General features: G+C 39.6%; 2 protein-coding genes across 2 annotated transcripts; both read left to right on the forward strand.

Moving 5' to 3' along the window:
• The first annotated feature begins 1,904 nt into the window (after nt 1-1,904).
• Nucleotides 1,905-11,342, forward strand: erap1b (endoplasmic reticulum aminopeptidase 1b). The gene is made up of 19 exons (XM_085368638.1): nt 1,905-1,942; nt 2,253-2,763; nt 3,111-3,249; nt 3,435-3,569; nt 3,756-3,876; nt 4,211-4,365; nt 4,808-4,921; nt 5,133-5,264; nt 5,487-5,618; nt 5,745-5,828; nt 5,963-6,120; nt 6,910-6,989; nt 7,102-7,285; nt 7,547-7,703; nt 9,139-9,323; nt 9,417-9,578; nt 9,682-9,822; nt 10,121-10,202; nt 10,334-11,342. The coding sequence occupies exons 1-19, from the start codon at nt 1,906-1,908 to the stop codon at nt 10,502-10,504; spliced, it is 2,880 nt and encodes a 959-aa protein (XP_085224764.1). The 5' UTR covers nt 1,905; the 3' UTR covers nt 10,505-11,342.
• Nucleotides 11,343-15,526: 4,184 nt separating this feature from the next.
• Nucleotides 15,527-18,199, forward strand: LOC146621589 (uncharacterized). Its single transcript, XM_085368639.1, has 4 exons — nt 15,527-15,564; nt 16,955-17,051; nt 17,293-17,557; nt 17,671-18,199. The coding sequence occupies exons 2-4, from the start codon at nt 17,023-17,025 to the stop codon at nt 17,782-17,784; spliced, it is 408 nt and encodes a 135-aa protein (XP_085224765.1). The 5' UTR covers nt 15,527-15,564; nt 16,955-17,022; the 3' UTR covers nt 17,785-18,199.
• The last annotated feature ends 7,700 nt before the right edge of the window (nt 18,200-25,899 follow it).

The following is a 25,899-nucleotide window of genomic DNA, read 5'->3' on the forward strand; positions in this document are numbered from 1 at the left end:
TCCTGTCACTAGTTTGCATGCATGTGGAATGTTAACACAGTGAGGCCATTGTAATGGGAGACATTATATAGATAGTGAGACTACTTCTGCTTATCAGGGATGTAAATCCTTAGGTGACAGCTAAGCAGAAAACAAGGTCATAATTCTCTCTGTGAGGGAGAAGGTATAGCCCCCCCCCCCCCGTGAGAGAGGCCAACATGTAAGAGTTTGTGGAATGTTCTGTTCTGTCTCTGTATATAAGATGTAAAGGCAGTGGCCACAATTCAGAGATAGTCCTAGTGTTTCACTGGGATGCTCTCTCCACATTGCAATGTGTTTATTAAACCCACTTCAAATCAAGCTCACTGGGTGTGTTGCAGGTTATTGTTTTTTGGGGTTGTTTTTTTTGCCTGTCCCATTTGGTTCTTTAGCTGTCAGAATTGTTGTCTGAAGACCAACAAGAATACCCAATGAATTTACTTTACCAAGTGGATCATCGCGGCCTTGCCGTATTGGTCCATTTGATCGACCTTTGTTGTTATTATTTATTTTATTTTATTTTCAGTTGTTACAGATGGGACAGACATGACTAGGGGATAGGAAAGGGAGAAAGAAAGATGAAGGAAAAGAAAAACAGAAGGGAAGAGGGACAGTGAGAAAGGGTGCTTAAAAAGAGAAAGGGAGAGAAAAAAAGAAAAAAAAAACCTCCTGGATCACCTGTTGAGAGGAAAAGAAGAGAAAACAAGCAAATAAACAGAGCAACATAATAAACACAACACCACCGCATTAATCTAGCTAAGTGTAAACAGCAGTAAATACTAAATATTGAATGTTGTGGTGCAGCACCCAGGACCGACAGCGCACAATGTGCTTTGAGGTAGCAGCCAAGAAAGGTGTAGTTTATGTCTATGGACAGTGAACATCTGTGTGCACACCTGTGTGAATCAGCGCGCTTGTATTCAAAAGGTTTCCCCATTGCAGGTTATTGTTAAATTTTCCACAACACTTGCAAATCTATCAGTCACACACATTTATACTCAGATGAATGCATCAGAGAGCAACTTGGGGTTAGTATCTTGCCAAAGGATATTTAACATACAGCCTGGAGCAGCCAGGGAACAAACTGTCTGATCAGTAGATGACCTGCTCTACCTCCTTAGTTACAGCCACTCCATGAGCTTGAGCTCAATTAATTTTAGTATTCATGACTCATTTACTTTACTTGTCATGTTCAACCAGAAAAATGCTAACAATAATGAAAGATTTATCACTCAGTGACATACACTGACACCCAAAGGGTACATGTGGTCCATAACTGTAGACCTGTAGGTGACCATAGCGTACACTACTATTTTCTGTCTGGAACTGATCCTCACTGAGGATGGATCAGTGTTCCTCAAAATAAATAAACTTTAACACGTTATTTAATCTCGGATTCTTGCAAAATGTTCGACGAGGACCAACTGAAAACCAAAATACAAGAGAGTTGAGACAGTAAGCGCACGGAAATAACCGTTAATCGAAGCAACGTTGCCCTCTAGTGGTTAAATATATTTACTGCGGGGGCTGTAAACACGGAAGTTCCTGTTTCCGTCCATTTCCTATACAAATTGCTCGTGCGTTTTGTCCCCTTTTATTGTGATGGTGGTGTAACACAGTCAGTAGTTTAAAAATGTGCACCAGAAGTGTTTGATAAAGAAAAAATAGGCGGTATGTTTTCATAACTCACAGCTGGAATATAAGCATGAGCTGCAGACATGACAGGATACCCTGAATTTTAAGCGTCTTTATCAGGTCTTAGACTCAGAGTTACAGCCACAGCTGTAAGTGAAATGACCTAAACTGACACCTCAGCTTAGTGAACCTTTCCTTCGTTTTCTCCCAGCATGCAATTCCCCCCTTTCTGTGTTTCACTTTCATTTTTCAATGATTTCTGCTGAAGCTGCGTGCAGGAGACGAAGCGGTAAGTTAGCAATTTTTTACATATAGCTCACATAATTTATAAAATAATGAGAATATAAGATAAGATGCTTTATGGCTTCTGAAAATCTGAGTCATTTTGACTGCATTGTAATGCATGATTATACAACGAATCCATTTGTGTGAAATCGAAAGGAATGCTTTTCCCGGTCCTTTGTCATGTGTCATAAAGTACCATGAGAAGCAGTAGTTTGTTTGACAGTCCAGCTATCCTGAGATGTTCGGTGTTTGCTGTGTGACACTACAAGTAAGCGGAGAAATATTGCATTTAGTTTTCTGTGTTTGTATTTCAGGTCCCGCCTCTGTTGTCACCATGTTAGTGGCTCCTCTCCTGCTGGTGCTGTTCGTTCCCTTTTCTCCCTCATCTGGAGCACAGTTACCAAATCAAGCCAAGGCCAAAGACCTCCCTATTGCCACCAATGGTCAGCCCTTCCCCTGGGACCGCATGAGACTTCCCACAACCGTCACTCCACTCCACTATGACCTGGCCATACACCCCAATCTGACCACCCTGGACTTCACTGGCGTTGTTCGTATTGAGCTTGATGTGCATGAAGACACCAACACTGTCATTCTCCATGCCAAGCAAATGCAGATATCCGATGTGTTCCTCTTGGCACCTGAAGGCATTAAGCGCCTTAAGGTGTTGGAGTATCCTCGCTTCCATCAGCTAGCCTTGCTGTCAGACTCGGTGCTCATCAAAGGTAGGAAGTATGAAGTTCATCTGGCATTTGCTGCCAACCTGTCTGACAGTTTCCATGGTTTCTACAAGGGAAGCTACCGCACCAGCAGCGGGGAGGTCAGGTAAGGCCACGAGGCATTTTGAATGTTCTCTGTGTTTATTTTACTAATAATACTAAATTTCTCTTTTGACAAATAACTAAAATAACTGAAGAACGTCAGAGAAAAAAATGAATGGCATCCTTGTTCACCTCCATTTTATTGGCTGTTATCGGATACTGAAGTAAAATCTTCCTTTTTGCAACAGAGAACAAAGAGTTTATTGTAAATGTAGTGCAACTTTGGAATTGGCTATAAAATCAGTGCAAGTAAAAGCTTAAAGTTCACCAAAAAAAGATTATTTAGTGCTGAAAGCTCCTAATCACACCAGCTTTAATCCACTTTCACTTTGTGCTTAATTACATTTTCAGAGTCCTGGCGTCCACGCAGTTTGAAGCGACTTTTGCTCGTGGAGCCTTCCCCTGTTTTGACGAACCCGCCTTCAAAGCCAACTTCACCATACGAATTATTCGAGAGCCACGCCACATAGCCATATCCAACATGCCAATGGTAAATGTAGACTGACCAGTCCCAGTTTACTTTAAGCATAAATGAGTAATTACCAGAAATATGGATTTATTAAAAAGAACAAAATAGCAACATGCTTATATACATATGACTATATATGCACATCTGCAATATTATGGACCTCTCCTTTCTTTTCTTAATTATTAAAACACACCTGTGTTTCTCAGGTTAAAACTGTGGAGTTGCCAGGTGGTTTGCTTGAGGATCACTTTGACACCACTGTGAAAATGAGCACTTACCTGGTTGCCTACATTGTGTCGGACTTCAAGTCTGTGAGCAAGACGACCCAGCATGGTGTCAAGGTGAGATGCACACCAGATGCTTCTTATTAAAAAGACTTTTTTTAGTCAGCAGTTTGACTAAAATACTTTGCATAGGTACTGTATACATCTCCACGGTGTGAAGCATATCAGACGTGTCATCTAATGACTGTTGTACTAACTGAGAAAACTTGCTTGTTCTTTGTTCTTTACTGTGATTCCCTTCAGATTTCAATCTATGCTGTCCCTGAGAAGATCGACCAGACAGCCTTTGCACTGGATGCTGCTGTCAAGCTGCTGGACTTCTATGATGACTATTTTGACATTCCTTACCCACTTCCCAAACAGGGTCAGTGGAAATCACATTGTGTTTCCATGTTAAGAGACAGACACTGGTGTAGCAGTTGTTATTTTGTAACATATTACAACAGCAAGAAAAGACTTGATGAGTCATAAGTCTCTGTCTGCTTCTGATCCTTTACTCGCCTGTGTGGAAACTGTGCTTTGTGCACACATTCAGGATCACATGATACCTCATATCTCAACGCTTTGACAGGACAAATATGTAAATTTAGGTGTAGACTGCTCTGTAGATGTATCAGAGGAGAACGTAAGCCATACCTAGTCGAACCGTGAGGTGACATGACTGTACCACATTATTTGTGACTGTGTTCCCTCTGCAGACCTGGCAGCTATTCCTGACTTCCAGTCAGGTGCGATGGAGAACTGGGGACTGACCACCTACAGAGAGACCGGCCTCCTCTTTGACCCTGAAAAGTCATCAGCTTCAGACAAGCTGGGCATCACCAAGGTCATCGCCCATGAACTTGCGCACCAGGTAGCTGCACTGATTCTGTTTGTTTTAAGTTAAAAGTAAAGCATTAGGGGATGGCTAGGCTGTGCAGACAACCCATGTGCTATAAGGCTAATCCAGAGGTCTGGGTTTGAATCAGTGCCGAGGCCATTTACTGCATGTCTTCACCTGGTCTTTCTCCCAGCTTTGTCTTTTCTCTTCAATGTTCTGTCACAATAAAGGCTTAAAATCTAAAAAATAAATAAAAATAAACTCATTCGTGTCAAAGTTCATCAGTCTGTACCAAGTTTTCCAAGTCAGAGCTTTACAAAGAAAATTTGCTTAAATTTATTGTCAGTATGATTGAGCGTAGCATGTGCAGTAGATACAGGTTTGTTTGACTTTTCAGTCGTTAGTACAGTATAACAACACTAAAGGTGAAAGAGCATGTTTAATGCTGTTCTTGCATGTTTTCCTACCTGTCCAGTGGTTTGGAAACCTGGTGACGATGGAGTGGTGGAATGACTTGTGGCTCAATGAAGGTTTCGCCAAGTTCATGGAGTTTGTTTCTCTCGACATCACGTACCCAGAACTTCATGTGGTGAGACTTTGAAACTCTATTTAAAACTGACTGATCCCAGGTCCTATTGGAACATACAGATCAGTTAAAATGATTTACTAAAAACCAGAAGGACATTAAAGTCACAGTCTCATAGTTTTAGTAGTGTACATTAGCTGAACAACTCCTATGTTTTGCTGGATAAGGCTACAAAGATGTGCATAAACATGATTCCATCCTCTCATTCTTCCAGGATGATTTCTTCCTGGCAAAATGTTTTGAGGCTATGGAAGTAGACTCCCTCAGCTCTTCCCACCCAGTCTCCACCCCTGTGGAAAATCCCACACAGATCCAGGAGATGTTCGACGATGTGTCATATGACAAGGTTAACCTCGGCTGTTACATTCTGTTTCATGTTTCTGTACTTGTGTAGGATATTGAAACTAACAATCGTCTCAGTATTTCATCATCATGTAAAATCTGTTAATATTTGACATAAATTCCCAAAGCTGAACCCACACTGTGCAGTTGAATCAAAACACTGAAGGACTTATCTACGTTTCATATTGTTCCTTTTTTTAGAAGCATGTATGTATTTTGTTTTCAGGGTGCATGCATTCTGAATATGTTGCGGGACTTCCTCACTCCTGAGGCTTTTGAGATTGGCATCGTCCGATACCTGAAGCGCTACAGCTACCAAAACACTGTGAACAGCCACCTGTGGGAGAGCCTGACCAATGTGAGTGATGTGTGAGCGGTCTCTCTTTTAGAGGACTGATTTTTCATCAGTCATTTTTCTTCTTATGTAACTGTGAATGCTGAATGTGGCTCATCATGATACGCGTCTCTGTTAAATGTGCTTCAGATCTGCAGCTCACATGATCTGGATGAAGGTCGCCTGAAACACACAGAATTCTGCTCTAAACGCAAAACTCAGTCCGGAGCCTCGGTAAGTTGTCGTTTGATGCTTGGTAGCAAACTTGTTCAACAAAGCTCTCTGATTGTGAGCATATTTTAGCAATTACAATAAACTCCTGTGACGTTGTTGTATTTATACAACATTATGTTTGTCTGTATATACAGAAGTGGTACTCTGGTGATGAGCTAGACGTCAGGGCCATCATGGACACCTGGACTCTGCAGGAAGGCTTCCCACTGGTCACGGTGGAGGTCAGAGGTCGGGAAGTCAGGCTCAGTCAGGAGCGTTACTTGAAGACAGACGACCCCTCCCCGAGTGAAGGGTATGCTGTCAGGAGCGTTTTCTGTTACAATGCAAGTTTACAGCATTAAGCTGTCTTCAGCCTGGAGCGTGCGGGAAGCAGGGTGCAATATTTAAACTGTAGTTTACTGAACAGTTCCTGTAACTGTGTAGCTGTCTTTGAAGCTTACAGTGAAAAATCATCACTTTCATTTCTCCAGCCAATAATAGTCTTATGTTTTTACCCCTCAGCTGTAAAAGGTTGATGGGGCGGTGTGGACAACTAAGTTTGTGAATGTGATAAATCGAGAATGAGGAGACGTTGGAGCTTTCAATTGATAACATAAGTGTATCTACTAAGAATATTGGACAACTTAATATCTCAGTGACCTCAACTTAAAGGTCAAAGGTCAGAGATCCAATTTTCCCAAAGTATTGTGAATGTGATAACTGAAGAATACAGTAGTGTAGGATTTTAAAATTGATACCATAGTTGCATCTACTAAAAATCTCGGATGAGTTCTATTCTCAGTGACCTTGATTTCAAGGTCAGTGACCTCTGACCTTGAACTCACGGTCAAGACTTGAACTTGACCTAAAAATGAAAGGTCAGAGGTCAGGTTTTCTGAAACTCTTGTGAGTGCAATAACTTGGCAATGTAGGATTTTGAAATTGATACCATAGGGGTGTCTGCTATGAGGCAGAGGGATCACCCTGGCGGTCTCCAGTATTTTTATTGTCATAATAAACAGTTTGACAGTTGCTTATCTTGATTTAATCATGATTAAACAAAGACATTACCTTTTAATTAATCATTATTTTGTGTGTCTAGATTCCTGTGGCAGATCCCGCTGACGTACAAGACCAGTGCCTCCAACACCGTCCACCGCTTTCTGCTTAAGACAAAGACTGGTGAGTACTTGATGACATTGAGCCTTGGTTTTCTTTTAAACGGCAATATTCATTTAAATTTCACGAGTCATCATCACTTGAAAGCTTCTCTTTACTCTTCTGTCTTGTTCAGATGTCCTGTTCCTGCCAGAAGAGGTAGACTGGGTGAAGTTCAACGTGGACATGAGTGGTTACTACATGGTTCATTATGCAGGCGAGGGGTGGAACTCTATTATCAAGCTGTTGCAACACAGTCACACAGCCCTGAGCGGTAATGACCGTGCCAACCTCATCCACAATGTCTTCCAGCTTGTCAGGTCTGTTTAAACATTGCATATTAACACCAAAATTAGCTGTCTATCCTTTGGTATCTAGTTTAAGTGAAGCAGTCTGATATATTGAGCTTTGCAGGAAAACAAAGTATTATACATTCCACATACATTGCTTTTTCCCTACTCTTTGTTCTAAAGCCAAGAATTTTGAAATATATCAGCTAAAATTATGTTTAGATCCAAGCACACAGTATGCTAGAAAGGAGAAAAGGGGAGCAGGATGTTTACCTGACATCTGTCTTGCAGTATAGAGAAGGTGAGGCTCGACACGGCTTTGGAGCTGTCGCTTTACCTGTCCAGAGAGACCAAGATCATGGCTGTGACTCAGGGCTTTGGAGAGCTTGTGCCGCTTTACAAACTGATGGAAAAGAGAGACATGAAGGTGCTGGAGAACCAGATGAAGGTTAGTTTGCTGGCACATTACTTGGCACATTATACCAACATATGTGACTCAGTGACATAGTGCGACCAAGCTCAACAAAGCACAGGCCCAATTAGGGAAAAAAAGAATAACCTTTGCCTTTACAGTAGTTTAAGGTAAAACTATACATTCACCCATCTGAATTATTGACTTCAGGTGTTCCACGCATATCAACCACTGGACTGAAAAAGAATAAAAAGGCTTTGACTTTGCACATGTTTTATAAGCCGAGTGCCCCAGAGTGCAATATGATATGAAATATTATGATAAAATTTATTGTCCAGTCTGGGAAATTTGTCATGGACTCAGGTACTCAAGATAAGTTATCTTGAGTACCTGAGTCACGAAACAAAAGTGCTGTCCCAAAATCAGTGTAATGAAAGATTCATTTTGTATATAATTTAGTTTATAATGTGAAATGTCTAAGAAGCAGGGTTCACACTATATATAATTTCAGTTTGTTAGAATTTTACAATGGATGTGAAAAGAGAAGGTTTACAAGATGGTAGTGATGTTGGGAGACAGTGATACTTATTAAAGAGACAGGAGGCGGAGATGAAGAATGGACCGTTTTAGAAATTTCACTTCTTAACTCAAGCAGTTTGGACACAAGGATAGAAAGGTAAGGCTGAGGTGGTTTGGACACGAGCAGAGACGGTATAGTGGATATGTTGGAGAGAAGATGCTGAAGCTGCCCTGCAGAAAGAAAGAGGAAGACCACAGAGAAGATTCATGGATATAGTTAAGCAGGACATGCAGAGGGTTGGTGTGACAGAGGAGGATGCTAGGGAACGCACGAGATGGAGGCAGATGGTGTGCTGTGCTAAACCTTAAAGAAAGCAGCTGATTTCTGTCTAGTCTTGTCTAATCTATACTCATAAATACAGAAATGTGAAAAAGTGAGCAAAAACAAAGTCATGCTTTTGATTTATTAGTGACAAAATATCATATTTAATATCTGTTAAGAGCTATTTCGCTTCTTAATTCTTTTTATTTATGTCTCCACATTATTAAGATGAATTTGTAGTGATAATTTTCTATTTCAGAAATGACTAAAATAATTAATATTCTGTTAAAAAATTGAAGGTAAGGTAAGGACCAGGAAAACCCTGATACAAAGGTATCACTTTGCTAGTATACCCCTGAAGTCATTCGCTAGTCTTACTGCATACACTAAAAGCAGTGAATCTATGGTACCTTAAATGCATTTTCCTGTTATTTTCAACCATGTCCATTGTGATTATGCAATAAAACTCCAATTTAGAAAAACTGGTTAAATTTTTTTTTTTTTTTTTTTGGTTCAAACATCGTTCGAGGGGTGCCTGACGTTCCTCTTTGCAGGAAAACAAACATACAGTATGTGGATTGTAACTGTATACTCTCTAAGGAGGATTTAATGTCTCTTTTTGTTTTTTAGAGCTATATTGTAGATTTGTTCCAGGATTTGATTGACCAGCAGGAATGGAATGACTCCGGCTCCGTGTCTCAGCGAGTGTTGAGAAGTTACCTGCTGCTGTTTTCCTGTGTCAGGAACTATGCTCCCTGTGTGACCAAAGCCACCCAGCTCTTTAACCAGTGGAAGGACTCTGATGGCACCATGAGGTTTGGAGTCATAGTCAACAATAGCACAAGAAAATCTGATTTTACTATGTATATACATCTGAACTGAAAGCCTCCTTGTTTTTGTTTTTTTAGCCTTCCTGTTGATATCACCATGGCTGTGTTTGTGATTGGAGCTCGAACACCAGAGGGCTGGGATTTCCTCTTTGAGAAGTACCGCCATTCGCTGCAAATGTCGGTCAAGAGCCGCATGAAGACTGCCATGGCTGTTAGCCCACTGCAGGACAAGCTCAAGTGGTGTGTAGATTATGGGAACTGGGACACATCAGTATTTCTTAGCTAAAGCTAAGGGGATATAATTACCCCTGCTCTCCCTTTACTGTTCCCTTTGTGTCTGCAGGATGATGGAGCAGAGCCTCATCGGTGAGATAATGAAGACTCAGGACCTCCCAGACGTAGTCGTCTCTGTCAGCAAGAACCCCCATGGCTACCAGCTGGCCTGGGACTTCCTCAGAGCCAACTGGCACACTATGATCAAGAAGTCAGTCAGCCCATCACACACATGTTTTATCATCCACAATACACCATCAGCCTTAAATCCTCAGTCTTGTCAGTTTTGCACATATTGATACTTTTGTTTAGCCAGGAGAGAGCACCGCCTTTGCCAAGAGTATTAAAATTGGCAGAATAGCCTATAGTATAAACTTTATTTGTATACAGAAAATGTTGTTTGTTTTTTATTTATATATTGATATGAAGTTATTCCCTAACAAAATAGGGAATTCTATCACTGGTTAAAAAAATTTGAACTTTGGTGTTTGTTTGCTTTGATGTCACAGGTTTGACCTCGGCTCCAGCACTATATCATACTTGGTAACTGGGGTAACTAACCAGTACTCTACTAGAGAGATGCTAGATGAGGTAAGTATGGCTGCATTTCGATCAGAAGGCATGTCCGTATTTCGGATAACAAGAATATTGCCTGGATCTAAATATTAAGGACGCTGCATCTAGAATGTCGATCAAAGTCTTCCTCCTTTACACCGACTCAGGTACGAAGCTTCTTCGGCTCCCTGACAGAGGAGACGGGCTCAGAGATGAGGTGCATCCAGCAGGCCTACGAGACCATTGAGGATAACATCCGCTGGATGGACAAAAATCTTCCTCTTCTGCAGGCTTGGCTGGACAAGCGCAACCGACGAGTGTCTCATGAGGATTTATAGCTTCAGGAAGGTTAAAATAATGAATAGTGAATAATTACAAACAGAAACAAATCTGTGTAAACTCAAACCACAAAATAGATGAAGTTGATCACAATGACGGTTGTTTTTCAGCTCAAGTTTGTCTATAATAGCAGTAAGTCCTGACTTAAATTGGATTTTTTTTGTGTCAAAATCACTTTAAATCTCTACCCAGTCCCACAAGTTTACAAAAAAATGAGCTTGCTTTGGGAAAGATTGTGGGTCATTATAAGTATTATTTAATACCCTGAAACTGACTGACCACACTAGTGAGTTTTTTAATTACACTTGTTTAAACTACAGCCTAAAAAAATGTTAAACAGGTGCATTTCAGATCCAAACAAAACTAATGAACCATTCTAAGAACGTCCTAAAAGTCAGCTCGCTCTCCAGTCCAGCTGCATTTAACCCTCTGTGACCAGGTTTGCTTCAGTTTGCTTCAGCATCTCTCCCTCTCTCTCTCCCTCCCTCCCTCCTTCTCCCTCAATCTGCTGATGTGTGTTTGTGTTTTCCTCTCAGTTTCCAGCACACCTGCTTTCCAAAAAGTTTCACAATGAAGTTGATTTTACAGTTTATATGGGCTAATGGGAGACTTTTTTTTGCATGGAAACCAATCATACAGGAGTCCAACTAAATCACATGTGAGATCTGGGGCCTAACTCTTAAAGTGAGCACAGACACAATATGTTTAACCATTCATTCAACAGTGTAAGTGTGCCAGGGAATGTTACACAATGATCAAACCGGTCAAACCGTGCACAGGCATGGTGCAAAACAACATGTGAGCACACTAACATAACAGTCCTCAGTAAGGGGAAAAGCAGCCTTAGCATATAACATAATTATTAAATGAACCTATTTGTTGTTTGTAATAGTCTCCTTTTTTCTGAAGAAAAGAGCTTGTTTTTTTCCACAGAGATGTTTGTGTGTGCTGAGTATGTCTTTGTGCAAGTGTGTATGTTTAACTGTGAAGTTTAAATTCTGTTTTGGCTGGATGAAGTCACAGTTGTTGCTTTTTAACAGTAAATGTTGAATTCTGCTTCAGTGCGAAGCAGCATAAAGATTATACGATGTGATATAAATAGTGCAAAAGAAATGCACTGAATGTCTGACTTAAGTTTTTTTGATGAAAAAAAAACTAAAAATGTGGGCATGTCTGCGAGTGAATGCTGCAAAACCAATGAAACAGACAATGTAGTGCGCTGCGCTTAATATATTTTTACAGTTTATTGGTTGTCGTTAAAAGATTAGATTACACTTCTGTACGTTTATATTTTTCCACAGTTTGGGTAAATTTTAATACTGAGGAGCTAAACATGGATTCCAGCGGCGCTGGTGTGTGTTTTGGTACAGTTTATTTAAATGAGTAAGCTCGGCAAGACAAAAAGCACTGTAAGAAAAAATGTTTTATGTGTGTGTGTGTGTTTTGTTTTCTTTTTGGTTTATTGAACAGAGTAGCATATTTCCATTTTTATGCTCCTGTTACTAAAACCGTTGTTGAAAATGTAAAGATGTGTGTTGGTTTGATTAAACGTTGGACAAATAAAGTTTTTCTTTTGAACTATAATGCATTTTTTCTAACAGCATAGTGTTCTAATTATATTAGTAGTTTGATAAGGGTTATATGTTCGGTCCCTGTGAGTTTTATGGATATAACCTTTGTATCTCCTCATCCCTCTGATCAGCAGGTGTTTTTCCAGTTTGGGAGTGTTTCCTGTTGAATTTTGGGCTTTCTTCTCAGACACACACCAAAAAGATTTTATAAATTAGGATCAGCGGTGTATTAATCCTGCCTATAATAACAGCTAATATTGCTGCTCTGAAAGACTCACACAACAGTGAGTCTTTATAGAAGTGTAAAATAATTGGAATAAACCTTTTAACAAGACTCGTCATGACACAACACCTGAATGCATAGTGAAGGAAAAATCTGATGTTATTAAGCTAAGTGTGTCCAGATTAATTACAAATTGTTACATATTTTAATATACCTTAAAATGACGACTAATGAATCATCAGATTTAACTTCTCTTGCCCAGAGGTGACAGGAAACACGATACTATTATAAAAATGTTTTATTCCACTACTTTCCTTACTTTCATTTTTTCTTAGGCAGTAAATTTCAGCTAAGAACTTGTAGATAAACGTGTCTCTTTCTCTTTTAAACTTCTAATGCTGCCATAAATTCTTTGGAGGGACCTTTAGAACATACTAATAAAAGACACTGATCAACTGACAAAACAGAAATTCATAGAAGTCTGCTTATAACGGGTAGGCAACCTTTCTGATGACGAGTGCCATTTAAAATTTCCTCAGAAGTCAGTGTGCCATATGATTGCATTAGCAATAAATCTAATAACGCTCTATATTAGGAGTCGGCAACCCTGGGCACGCGTGCCACAGTTGGCACGCGAAGGGTTAAGTGATGGCACGACCATAGCTGGACTGGCCATCGGGCATACCTGGCATTTGGTCGGTGGCCGATGATTTTTTTTTTTTGTAACGGTATATAATGAAAGTGGTGGATTGGCCAGATGCTGGTCGGTGTGTAAAAAACGAACTCAGTTGTTTGGTGGTGGCTATGGCGAAGCTTCCACAGATTCATTAACATTAATAAGTGGTGGATGCCAGCAGGCGGATGAGAGAAAGGGGAGGCAAGAGGTCCGAGTGTCAGGTGAACTGAACTTCAGGTAAGAAGTTATGACCTGCAGTCTACCTGGGTTCTAAACCAACTTTAGGTGCAGTTTATTTTCGTTGTGCAGTTACAATAACTGTACTGCTAGCATGACGGAGAGTCTATACAGCTGGGTGGGTGCTATGATGTTACTGATAGTGAACTTTATTTTATTCACAAGGTTACTTAGTAGAGTTGCCAACCATCCCGTAAAAAGACGGAATCGTCCCGGACTTCAGCTACAATGAAAAAGACATAAAGCTGGAGCTGCACAGCTGCCTCTTCTTCTCTCATTCTCTCCCCTCTCTCTCTCCTGTTTCTACTTCAATCATGAAACTGATCAATGATCAGCTGATCGGCTTTTCTCTCTTGTTTGTTTATCGCCCACTTTGTGCCAGAAAGAGGAAACCGCCGGATGTCGCGCTAAACTACAGCAGAATGTTTAAGCTTGATCAGCTGTTGTTAGAGTTTATTTAATATTTCTTTCTAGTAGCTGATGTTTGCTGGAGCCACAGCTGTAAAACCTGCTGGTCATGATATCGGTCTGGATATGTGGTGAGAGGGAAACATGCAGATGAAACCAGGAGATGTCCTTACTGAATCATCAGAGCTGAACAGGTGATGGAGAAACAGGTTTACCTTTTAGGTGACATGAATGAGTTGAAGGGTTGGGTTGAATATTAACAAACATGCCATATTAGCCCAGTTTATTTCTCTTATCAGTGGTTCTATATATTGTGTAACTGTTCATATAGAGCGTTATTAGATTTATTGCTAATGCAATCATATGGCACACTGACCTCTGAGATAATTTTAAATGGCACTCGTCATCAGAAAGGTTGCCTACCCCTGCTCTATATGAACAGTTACACAATATATAGAACCACTTTATAGAATTATATTTGTTCGCAGATGTTGGCAGCTATCAGCGAATAGTTATCAGCTGTTTTGAAACAAAAAACAGACACTTTTTATCCATAACAAGAACTCCCCAACAGCAAATGAACTGTACAACAGAAAATACAAATCCTATTTATGGTCTCCTCACAACAATGATAAGAGAAATAAACTGTGCCAATATGGCATGTTTGTTAATATTCAACCCAGCCCTTCAACTCATTCATGTCACCTAAAACCTGTTCAGCTCTGATGATTCAGTAAGGACATCTCCTGGTTTCATCTGCATGTTTCCCTCTCACCAGATAACCAAACCGACATCATGACCAGCAGGTTTTACAGCTGTGGCTCCAGCAAACATCAGCTACTAGAAAGAAATATTAAATAAATTTTAACAACAGCTGATCAAGCTTAAACATGCTGCTGTTGTTTAGTGCGACATCCTGCGGTTTCCTCTTTCTGGCGAGAATGACAGAAGAAGAGGCAGCTGTGCAGCTCCAGCTTTATGTCTTTTTCATTGTAGCTGAAGTCCGGGACAAACTGCGTCCCTTCTCAGCTCAACACCAAACGGGTAATATTTTCTCTGGATGCAGGACGATTCCGTCTTTTTACAGGACGGTTGGAAACTCTACTAAGTAACCTTGTGAATAAAATAAAGTTCACTATCAGTAACATCATAGCACCCACCCAGCTGTATAGACTCTCCGTCATGCTAGCAGTACAGTTATTGTAACTGACTGTAAAAAGTCAGCACAACGAAAATAAACTGCACCTAAAGTTGGTTTATATCTGACCCAGGTAGACTGCAGGTCATAACTTCTTACCTGAAGTTCAGTTCACCTGACACTCGGACCGGCGGCTGCCTCGGGTCTCTCCTCTTGCCTCCCCTTTCTCTCATCCACCTGCTGGCATCCACCACTTATTAATGTTAATGAATCTGTGGAAGCTTCGCCATAGCCACCACCAAACAACTGAGTTAGCTTTTTACACACCGACCAGCATCTGGCCAATCCACCACTTTCATTATATACCGTTACAAAAAAAAATAAATAAATAAAAATCATCGGCCACCGACCAAATGCCCGGTATGCCCGATGGCCAGTCCAGCTATGGTCACTTAACCCTTCGCGTGACGACTGTGGCACGCGTGCCCAGGGTTGCCGACCCCTGGCTTTTATTAACAGATATAAGTTTTTGTTGTGTGTGTGTGTGTGTGTGTGTGTGTGTGTGTGTGTGTGTGTGTGTGTGTGTAAGATGTGCAGAGGTGAAAAACCCTGGTAACAATTAAGAATACTACGATTCTCAGTGTATTTCAGGTGATATTAAACGTGCCTTCTTTGCACTCGCCCCCATGCTTGAACACACTGTACACACCGCCTCTTATCAGGACACTCATAATAAAACTGCACTCTGCTCCAGTGAGTTTTCCCTCCCAGTCTCATACGTGAGAGAACTTGTGGCTGGATCGAAGGTAAGAGCACAGAGCTGGATTTTTTTTCTTCTGATTCCTTGTTTTGACTATTCTGCTCAGTTACAGGAAGCTGATAAAACTGAATCTAATAACAAAAATCTGAAAATACTAGAAGCTGTTTGTTTTAGAAGCGCAGACTAGGCCGCTTTCCCGCTGTGCTTACCGATCATGTGCTCACCTCGCCTACTTCTCATGTGATTGTTTTAGGTTCTCTTGTTCGCTTTTGTTTAATAATTTATTAAAAAAAAAAAAACTTTTAATGCTAAATCACCTCAGTACGGGCAGAGTTTTTGTGGCTTTACTATCACAGTTTCATTATGTTGAAAATCTTGTAATCTGTTGCCCTCCCAGCATTTTACATTTAAGAAAATAAAAATATAATTTTGGGAAAACCCTAACTTTGGCAACTGAGCCAGCCTTAAAAGGCATGTTTAACACAGTGACCTACTTTTCTCAATTCAAGGCTGCGAATCAGTTAAACAGACCTTTCTTATTGTGGACACCTTGATTTGATTTGTGGCTTGGTGCAGCAGCTGTATTAGTATCTTGTGTTTTTAAGCCTTTGATAATATATTTGTCTTTCCATTCCATCTGATAGTGAATGCTTAATTATTTGATAAACAGGTCTAATATTATGATTTACTCACGAAAAAGGAACTGTCACAAATTGAATTCAAGGTTTATTTGTCAGACACTTCATTCTTATAATCGTGTTGTATAAAAACCATGTTTTCTGAGTAAGTCATGGTTTATTTACTTCATTTAACATGACTCCACAAGTCAGAATTTGGTAACTTATGGAATCACTCATCCATCTCACCTCTCTGATTCACAGTTTTGAAATCCACGCTCACTAATATGTCAACAGCCTAAAATAAGCTAAGATTTGATTTGCTATCAGGCTATGAAATTGATACCTATTTGTAATCAATTTAATATTTCAAGTCGTCACCTGATTGCTTTATGGGCATCATGGAACAAGTGCAGTCATCCCGTCTTTGCGAAATATCACTGACAGCAATAGTTAAACTAAATGACTGCAAATTATATGAGGCTACTGTAGGACAAAGTGCTGCTTTGTAAGAAATCTTCTTCCAGAACCTACCTATCCTATCTTATCTATCCTAGTACAATCAAGACAGGCAATAAAAGCTCCTTGGAGATTTCATTTTTTCTATGACAAAACATTGGGTTTAAAGTTCAAAGTGTACACATTTTCCAACTGATACGAAAAGATCTAAAAATGGAACATTTTCATTGAAAGGGTGACCACATAAGCTCGTGAAAGCAAGATCTTTACATTTTAACTGCACTGTTTTTAGATCACTGATGACAAAAAAAAATAAAAAATCTATTTATTTTCTTTTTGTTTTACATGTTTGCCTTTCAGGTTCATTCAGTGGTTTGTTACTCCACTGTCATTTTGGCCCATTAAGAATTCATCCACCAGATTTAAGGATGTTTTCGGACTACAGTGTCTTTCTACAGTAAGACCCATTTCTTTTCATTGATACTTTTCTATGATAATTACTTTCCTGTGCTGTGTGTACTATGTATTATTGGCTGAAAAAGAATCCTTTTTTTCAGTTTCTTTTATTCTATTAAAACAGCAAACTAATAAACTGGTAACATCTTCCACCACCAGGGAAGGCTGAGAGTTTTCAAACTGTGCCAGAGTTGTTAGATAACCTGTTCTCTGCTTTCTCCACATCTTCGTCTTTCTCCAAGGATCTTCCTGGGCATCCTGGGTTTTGGTCTCGCCATGATGTTCTGCACCACTATATGCAGACTATGCCATCGCCAAAGGGATGACCCTATATCACGGAGGTCTATAAGACATAGTGACCAGGGCAGGCTCCCGCAGTCCATATATTTCATTCCCTTCCCCAGGAGCATACCACAGCAGGACAGCGAAGATCAAGGTGGTGATGCCATGAGACCACCACGATACAGCACAACAGTCTACTCAGGACCCCCACCTGCCTATAATGAGGTGATTATGATTTTCTCTGCATCTCTTTCTCTTGCGCTAACAAAATAATGCACCCATATATCAGTACATTTAGGCTATTGCTAAATTATAGCTCTTTTTTTCTCTATCTTCAGCTGGAATTTAAGCCTGATGAGCTCCCACCTGCTTACAATGAACAAAGCATTTCTATGTATCCCATAACACCCCCACCGCCTCGCCCAGACATGGTTCAACCACAGGCACAGTAACAACCATAAGGAAAAATCATTATTGTGTCGAGGTTACGGACACTCACGATATTGCACTGCCTCGTGGACATAAGTAACGAGAAGTTCTAATCTTTTAAGGGTTGGTTTTATTGTTAGACTTGTTTTCTTTATTGTTTTAAGGGAGTTGATGCTGGCACGAAGAGAATCAAAGTTGCGGAAATGGAAAAGGTTTAAAGTTACAACACTGTAAACGTGTTTCTGTTTCAGCTTGTTCTCTTTGTGTTTATTAGCAGGATATCAAAGAAGTGTATCAGGTATCAGGTATTTATTACGTTTAGCGCAGAGCTAAACTGAAATACACGTTGTTTTGGTTTGCACTCAACATCTTGAGGACGAGATGCATTTTTTTTCACCACTTTTACAGACTTCATTTCAACAGACAGTAAAGGGATGGCACTCATGGCATTTACAATAACACTGTGAGAAACTGAAATGGTTGCATTTTGCTTGTTCACAATCTGTATATTTACTAAAATGGTTTAGATATTCGCTATTCATTCTTTCATCAAAATATTAGCTTTGGGTGACTATTTTGGAAAGCATGTATTCTCTGGTTGCTTTTTAAGTGATGTTCTAAACAAGCACATACAGTGAAGTACATGATATTGAAGTGTGCCTGACAAGCATGTATTTTCATATATGTATGCTGATTAACTTATGCGACTGTAATAGCACGGTTGCAGTGATGTTGTATTCATATTGTGCTAGAAGAGGCCTTTTTCACTCATGACAGGGACTGCATAGGTGTAACTCATTGTTCAGCCGTTGGTTATGGCCGAACAATCAGTTAGTGCTATTTATTACAGCTGTTCACGTACCATTCAATTACTGTTGTGATTTCTGAGAACTTGCTTTAAGACTTTAATGAAACAGTCACTTTACTTGAAATGAAATGTGTAAATAGACAAAATTCGCAAATTAATTGTTCAAATTGTTCTCAGGAAAAAAAAAGTGAATGATATTTATAGTAGCTGGTCTACTTAAAGTTCTCTGTACAGACTGAACGCTCCAACAAAGTCTGTAATATGAACCTGGAAACAGAGGTTAGAAAAAGATTTCAATGTTTAGGAAATTTTTCATGTAAATGTATGTTCATAATAATGATTGTATCACATGTACATATTGTGGATACGTTTAAATAAAGAAAAACACTAAATCAAGCTTGTCATAAATTTTAACAAAGTTGGAATAAAAGTTGAAATGTTTTACAAAGATTCACTTCGGTGCAACTTAAAACATTGAAGAATTTCCAGTTTCTTTGGCTTAAGAAACTCTTGAGGTGCTTTTGCAGCAGGTTTTTAGTCATTATCCTCTGAAGTGCCATTAAGGGTTATCCAATTAGTTTGGCAACATTTGGCTGAATCTGAGCAGTCATACAAGCCCACACCATAACATTGCCTCCATCATGTTTGACAGATGATCAGGCTCTAGACATCCAGATGGGGTCTCTGGATGTCTAGAGCCTGGATCTCCTCCATACCTGCTTCATGCCCTGGGGGGCGGGGCTATGGCTCCCCACACCCTCTAGCAGATCGTTACATGAAGGAACCTTTTGGATTCTCATGCTCACAGGTGTACACACGGGTGCTCACAGACACAAACTACACCTCTTTTGGCTGCTACCTCAAAGCACACTGTGTGCTGTCGATCTTACGTGCTGCACAATAATATTCAGTATTTAGTATTTACTGTTATATACACATAGATTCTCGCGATGATGTTTTTTATTATATTGCGCTCTTTTTTTTGTTTGTTTTCTCTTTTCTTTCTTCTCAACAGGTGATCCAGGTGATTGATGTATATGTATTTTTGTCCCCCCCTTTTGGTGTGGCCTTTATCACTGTTCCTCTTCCCCTCTGTTTTTCTTTCCCTCCCTCTCTTTCTTTCTCCCTTTCCTTTCCCCCATTCATGTCTGTCCCGTATGTAACAACTGAAAATAAAAAAAATATAAACAATAAAAACAAAGGTCAATCAAATGGACCAATACGGCAAGGCTGGGATGGTCCACTTGGTATAGTAAATCCGTTGGACATCTTTCTTGGCCTTCAGACAATAATTCTGATGGCAAAAGAACCAAACGGGACAGGCGGGAAAATAAATAAATAAATAAACTGAATCTGAGCAGTCATACAAGCCCAGACCATAACATTGCCTCCATCGTGTTTGACAGATGATATGGTATGCTTTGAACAAAGAGCTGGTCCTTTACAACTTTTCTTGAGTGTAGCCATTAGTTTTTTGTTTTTTTGTCGTTGTAAACTTTTCAATTCAATCTTTTCATTTTCCCAACAACAACCGCCTCAAGTCACTTTATATAATAAGATAAAGATGCTACAATAACAAAGAGAAATCCCAACAATCAGATGACCTCCTATGAGCAAGCACTTGGCACAGTGGGAAGGAAAACCTTTTAACAGGAGAAAACCTCCGACAAGCTCAGGGAGCGGCTGTCAGGGGTCACGTGTGGACGCGAGGAAGAGATGACCCAAACGCAGGACTCACGGTGCAGGATCAAGGGTGTTTAGTGTAGTGAGTGGATGAACAGAACAGTAACGAACGCTGACTGGCTGGATGACTGAATGGCTGGCTGAACTGAAAACACACATGGGAACGACGGCAGTGACGACATCAATGACAAGACAATGAGCGAGTGGAAACTGAGGACTTAGATACACAGACTGATGAGAGACCGGTGAGTACACAGCTGAACTTAATCAAACTAACGACACACAGGAAAGGAACTGGCACAGCAAGACAGGAATTGTGAACGAGTGAGAAATAAACTGAACGTGAACGAACTGAAAACACTGGGTCAACGACCCAAGAACCCTGACAGCGGCAGCCGTCTGCATGACCAGATGGGGGTAAGAGGAAGAAGACGGGGCAAAAGGCACAGCTTGTAAACCCACTGCATTTCTATTCATGAAGTCATCTCTTGAGAGTCTCACTCACCTCCTTGAGAACGTTTCTTGATTTTGCTAGATGTTCTGAATGTTTTTTTTTTCTAACCAAAGAAAGAATTATTCTTTATCCCACTCCTACAGTTTTTGTTAGCTCTCTGACAGGTTTATTTATTTTCAGCCTAATGATGGCTTCCTGTCACTTGCACTGACATGTCTTTGGATCTCAGTTGCAGTCAAAAACTACCACATGCACATTAAACACATTTCCAGGTTCTTTCATCTGCTTCATTTGTCACAGAATAACAGGAATGCCTCTGAAAATGGGGTTCTATGTGTAAAAATGGTTGCAATTCCTAAACAGTTATTTTTGATGAGCCCCCTTGAATTACAGTTGAAAGTCTTCACATCTTGATTGTTTGATCTAAAATCCATTTGTGTGGTGTACATAGACAATGTGCCATTGTCCATATACTTATGTATCTAACTTTGCCTGACAATTGTAGTTTTGTTCACTTTTGTCAATGAATCCTTTAATACGTTACACTTATGCTTATTTTATATATAAAACTACATATCAACCACAGTCATGGTGTCTTTATGTCAGCTTTTAAAACTTCACAGCAACAACCCACTAACCTGCTGCACGAACTATTCTCTGTCAGCTTCCTGATAGCAAAATGACTAATCACAGGTGAAGCCAAAGTCCTTCTTTTATGACAGTATAATATCACATAGGGAGTGTCTCGTCAAACGATCCAATCTAACAGTGACCAAACTTAACACCAGGGGGCACTCCAAGCGTGTAGACACTCATGCTTTTTTGTTGTTGTCATCTTGTAGTTTCCAGGTCTTTCTTTACTTTGCTAAACGTACATTTATCTGTTTTGTTATAATTATATAATTTTGTTAAAAACATGGTCACAGATCTGTTAAAGGTTTATATTACTCTAATCTGGTTATTTTTACTTCCTGCACAACCACATTACATTTTGTGAATAAGTATCATACTAGAAGTATTAAATAAGCCTCTTACTATTAAAGACTTTGAAGGAAGCAGTCTCAGATTAACACCTGGAATGTGTATTGTCAAGCTCTTACAAGGTCCCCAAAAGGCAAAACTGCTGTTGACCCTTGTGTGGACACATCTACTTGAGTCCTGCATGGGTGAGAGTGGATTTGCCCTGCTCACACAGCCCCACAGTTCACCCATGGTTAGGTCTGCTAAGGCGTGTTTGCTGGGATAATGCTAGACTATATGGACTGTTAAAATAAAACCCTGTACGTTCACTTACTGACACATCTCTTTAAAGGAGTGATAAACATGATTGCACAAGGAGAAATAAACTAAAGGAGGAGATTTTGACATTTCTTTTGACAGCCTTGATAGGAGTCAGAACAATAACCTCCACAAATGGAAAAAGTTCTGCTTCTCTTCCTGCTGTTACACCGTGTACGTAATCCCACCTTTTCTCTTTTTCTCTGTCTCTGTTATTGCCTTTATTACTTTATACTTACAATACCATGTTTTACTATTTTCTTTTTTCAAAAAGCAATAATGTGCAGATCCAATCATTGTTTAAATACATAAGAGCAAAGTTGTTTGGGATTTTTTTCCGTGTTGCAATATATTTACACGATTAGCTGTCTGTCTTATTTGTGAAATATATATTAAAAGGATAAATGACTTGTCTGCTGAATACTAACTCTGCCTAAGGGGGTAAACAAAACAAAGAAACTTGAATCCAAGCACTCTCTATGCTCCTCTGATAGAAAAATTATTAAAGTTATGCAACACTCTCTGAAATTAAAGTTACAACACTCTTTTCAGTAAACTGAAGTAAGCTCTAATCTGTCCTTTTCTCAGGCCTTGCTGTGGCTCTTCTGCTAACTGTTCTCCAAAGCACACCTAGAATCATGGGCGGATCTACTGCAGTGGCATAGGGTGGCATTTGCCACCTTAAAATATTCTCTTGCCACCCCTAGTGCCACCCTAGTTTTATATCTTGTACCACCTTGTACCTGCTGAATTTGACATAGTTTTAGCCATATATAGTGCATATTACAGAATGTAACACCTGTATGTGTGTAAAGAAATGGCTTTGATTATGCCACCCCTGGTTAGAATCAGGTCTAGTACATCATGTAGCTAACTGTTTCTCTGTAAGAGTGTCACACACTTATCTGTTCCCAGTATAACACTGGAAGAAGTGTATAAATGAAACTTGCGGGAATTCACCCCTGCGGTAGACTGAAGCTTCACAAGGCTGACTTCCTATGGGGTTTGGTAATATAATGTGCCCTTCAGCTTTCATTTAATTTATTTGAAAGACAATGAGAAATGCAGTATTTTTTCTTCCCTTGTTTAGTAAACAATTTTGAAATACAATTTAAGGAACTCAGCTGCTGGTTTAAGTAATTCTTAGCCTCCCTACATGCTACATGCCTACCTTGAGGTGACTTCTACTGTGATTTGGTGCTATATAAATACAACTGAACTGAAAGAATTTGATTAAATTGACATGTGGGCAGTTCTGGAGGTTGGTCCTTCAGCCAAACTGCAAAGAAATCCGCTAAAACTGTTTCAGTCCACTTGTGTTACGTCTTCACCCTGTTTGTTCTGAAAGAGAAATGTGGGATGGATTTCGAGAAAGAAACTCCCTTGAGGCTGCACAGACAGAGAGGAGCATGCAGATAATATAAAAAGGAATGCATGGGGATAGATATGTGAATGTGACAGTGATGGAACAGAAGTTTAGAGCAAGAGAACTGCTAAGAAATGAAAGAAAATATTCTGTGATGACTGACAGTCGTGTACAGTATCCCTCTCCCCCTGCTTCATTCTCTTTGTCTGCTGCTTCTCAAACATGCACTGGAGAGTCCCTGGCATTGCTCTGTCAGGTCTTTCCTTGTGCTGCTATCTTTGTCTGGCCTCTGTCATCAGGGGACTGTAACTCTTAATGAACACTCCCTGCACTATCTGTGAACTCGTTTGCTAATCACAGTAACTGACATTCGCACTGACACATGCCACCTCCGATCCAGGATACTGAGTTGCAGGAGATCATTGTCCTTTTCAAGCTTCTTTCTTTTTTCATCTTTTTAAATTCAGCTGCCAAACTTCTGGTTGTGTTTGTATTCTTCTTCATGTGAGATTAACCCGTGTTTGTAAGGTGGACTTAGCAAATTTACCAACAAACTCTGAGTTTGTATTGCTATGCTACATCACTGAACAAATAGATGACAAAAATGACTTCACTGTCCAACTAAGTTAGAAAAAAAATCCAAAAGAATAAAACAAGCTTCACAAAGGGAAAACCAGCTAATATGGAATTCCTCCAGTAGTCTTGTGAATGTATGATTAATTCATGATTAACAAGATGATAAAACTGCCCTTGTTCACAGCAACAATACTAAAATACCAGATTCAGGCAAACACTCATTACTGGATCTGCTTCAGAACTCCAGAGTGCTACTTGTTGTACCAATCGCTGATATGTAACCAAACCTAACCTGCATTTGAAGTCACACCTTAAACAAAATTAACAATCAGTTCAGTTCAGTTTAGTTCAATTTTATTTATATAGCAACAAATTACAACAACAGTTGTCTCAAGGCGCTTTATACTGTAAGGTAAAGACCCTAAAATAATAGACGTGAAATCCATGACAGTTACAAAAATAATATTTATACGTATAACAACCCAACACAGAATTTTTTATATACAACATGTCTGTCATGAACTTTCAGTTTTCAGTTTCACTTCTATAAAACTCTGAAATTCCCTTGCAGTTGCTGACAATTGAAAGGGAAACGTTGTGAGTTATGTTATTGACGTGCTACTTATTTACTATCTTCATTGTTAAAATGAATCTTCTCTGTTCTACATCAAATACAACATTAAAGAATCATAATTACGAACAAATTATGGCAATCCTTGTTGGATCCCATTTAAATTGAAATGAATTTGTATGTTATATGAATGCTTCAATTAAGTATCTGTACATAACTCTGCATTATTGTATCTAACTGGTAACCAAAAATATCTCTTGGGGCGTGGGTGAAACTCCCAAACCTAAAAATAGCATTGGGCTGTCTTTCTCTGATGTGTCTGCATGTGAGTATGCGTTAGTTTCATTAATAGTACAGGACTGGTGGTTACCTGGAGCCAAGCTTCGGAGGGGTGTTGTTGATGCACAACATTCAAGCATGTGCTGACATGATAACCCAGTTTATCCCAGGTAAACACTGTGAATCTATTTAAAGATGGTGATTCACTTCTGACCAGCTGATAGCTAAAGTGTGTCAGCCCTTGTTGAGGGGCTCCATCTGCCTTAACGGAGAGTTACCATCCCATTTTCCTGCAGTCATAGTATGCCTATGGATGACACTGCAAGGTTTTGGAACTAAAATCAGCTCACTTAAATTAAGGGCATCTTCTAAGGCTGAAGACTTCAGCCATTGGAGAAGTAGCGAAAAACTGCAGACTACTTTAATAAAACTATAGACAAAGAACAGCCTGTCCAAAAAGTCTGTCCTATGGCTTTAATGAGTATTTTATGTGTATGTTACTTTATAACATACACAGTTAATTTAAATAATAATTTAAATAAATTAAATAAAGGTTAAATAATAAAATTTAAATTGTATTACATAGTGGATTAAAGTCAGTGGCAAGGAGGGAGTTCACACAAGAAATTCACTTAAATATAAAATAACTTGTTAAAGATAACCTAACCAAGACACAAAGCTGATGTAAGGTGGAGTGAAAGAGAGAGACTAAGCAGGTTATCTGGGCCAGCTTGTATAGTCTGTAAGACACAGGCGACACAAATTAGCTGATCCTCTCATGCCAGCCAATCAACAGCAGACCATGGCTTTAATGAGTGTGGGAGGGTCGTAACAGTAAGCCTGTCATCCAAATATGGTCATGAAATGCAGAGTCTTCAAAATGTCACCATGTCTTTGTTAATCTGTTAAAGCCTGGAAAGGTGGAGGTGTGCTAAATAGAAAAAAGGAATGAAGCAAGACAGAATGCATGCGTGCAAATGAGATGAAGGCACGTGGAAAGATGATGATGCAAGTATTAGAGAAAGTGAAGCTGGACGTTCAAATACCTGTGATCAACCATGCAAATACCATGCAGGTAGATCAGAACAATAGCTCAGGTCGAGAGGTTTGGAAACAAAGTTAT

This window comes from Diplotaxodon limnothrissa, linkage group LG12, assembly GCF_057381915.1.
Source record: "Diplotaxodon limnothrissa isolate DT_005_m linkage group LG12, D_limnothrissa_male_GT1.1, whole genome shotgun sequence".
Lineage (NCBI taxonomy): Eukaryota > Metazoa > Chordata > Actinopteri > Cichliformes > Cichlidae > Diplotaxodon > Diplotaxodon limnothrissa.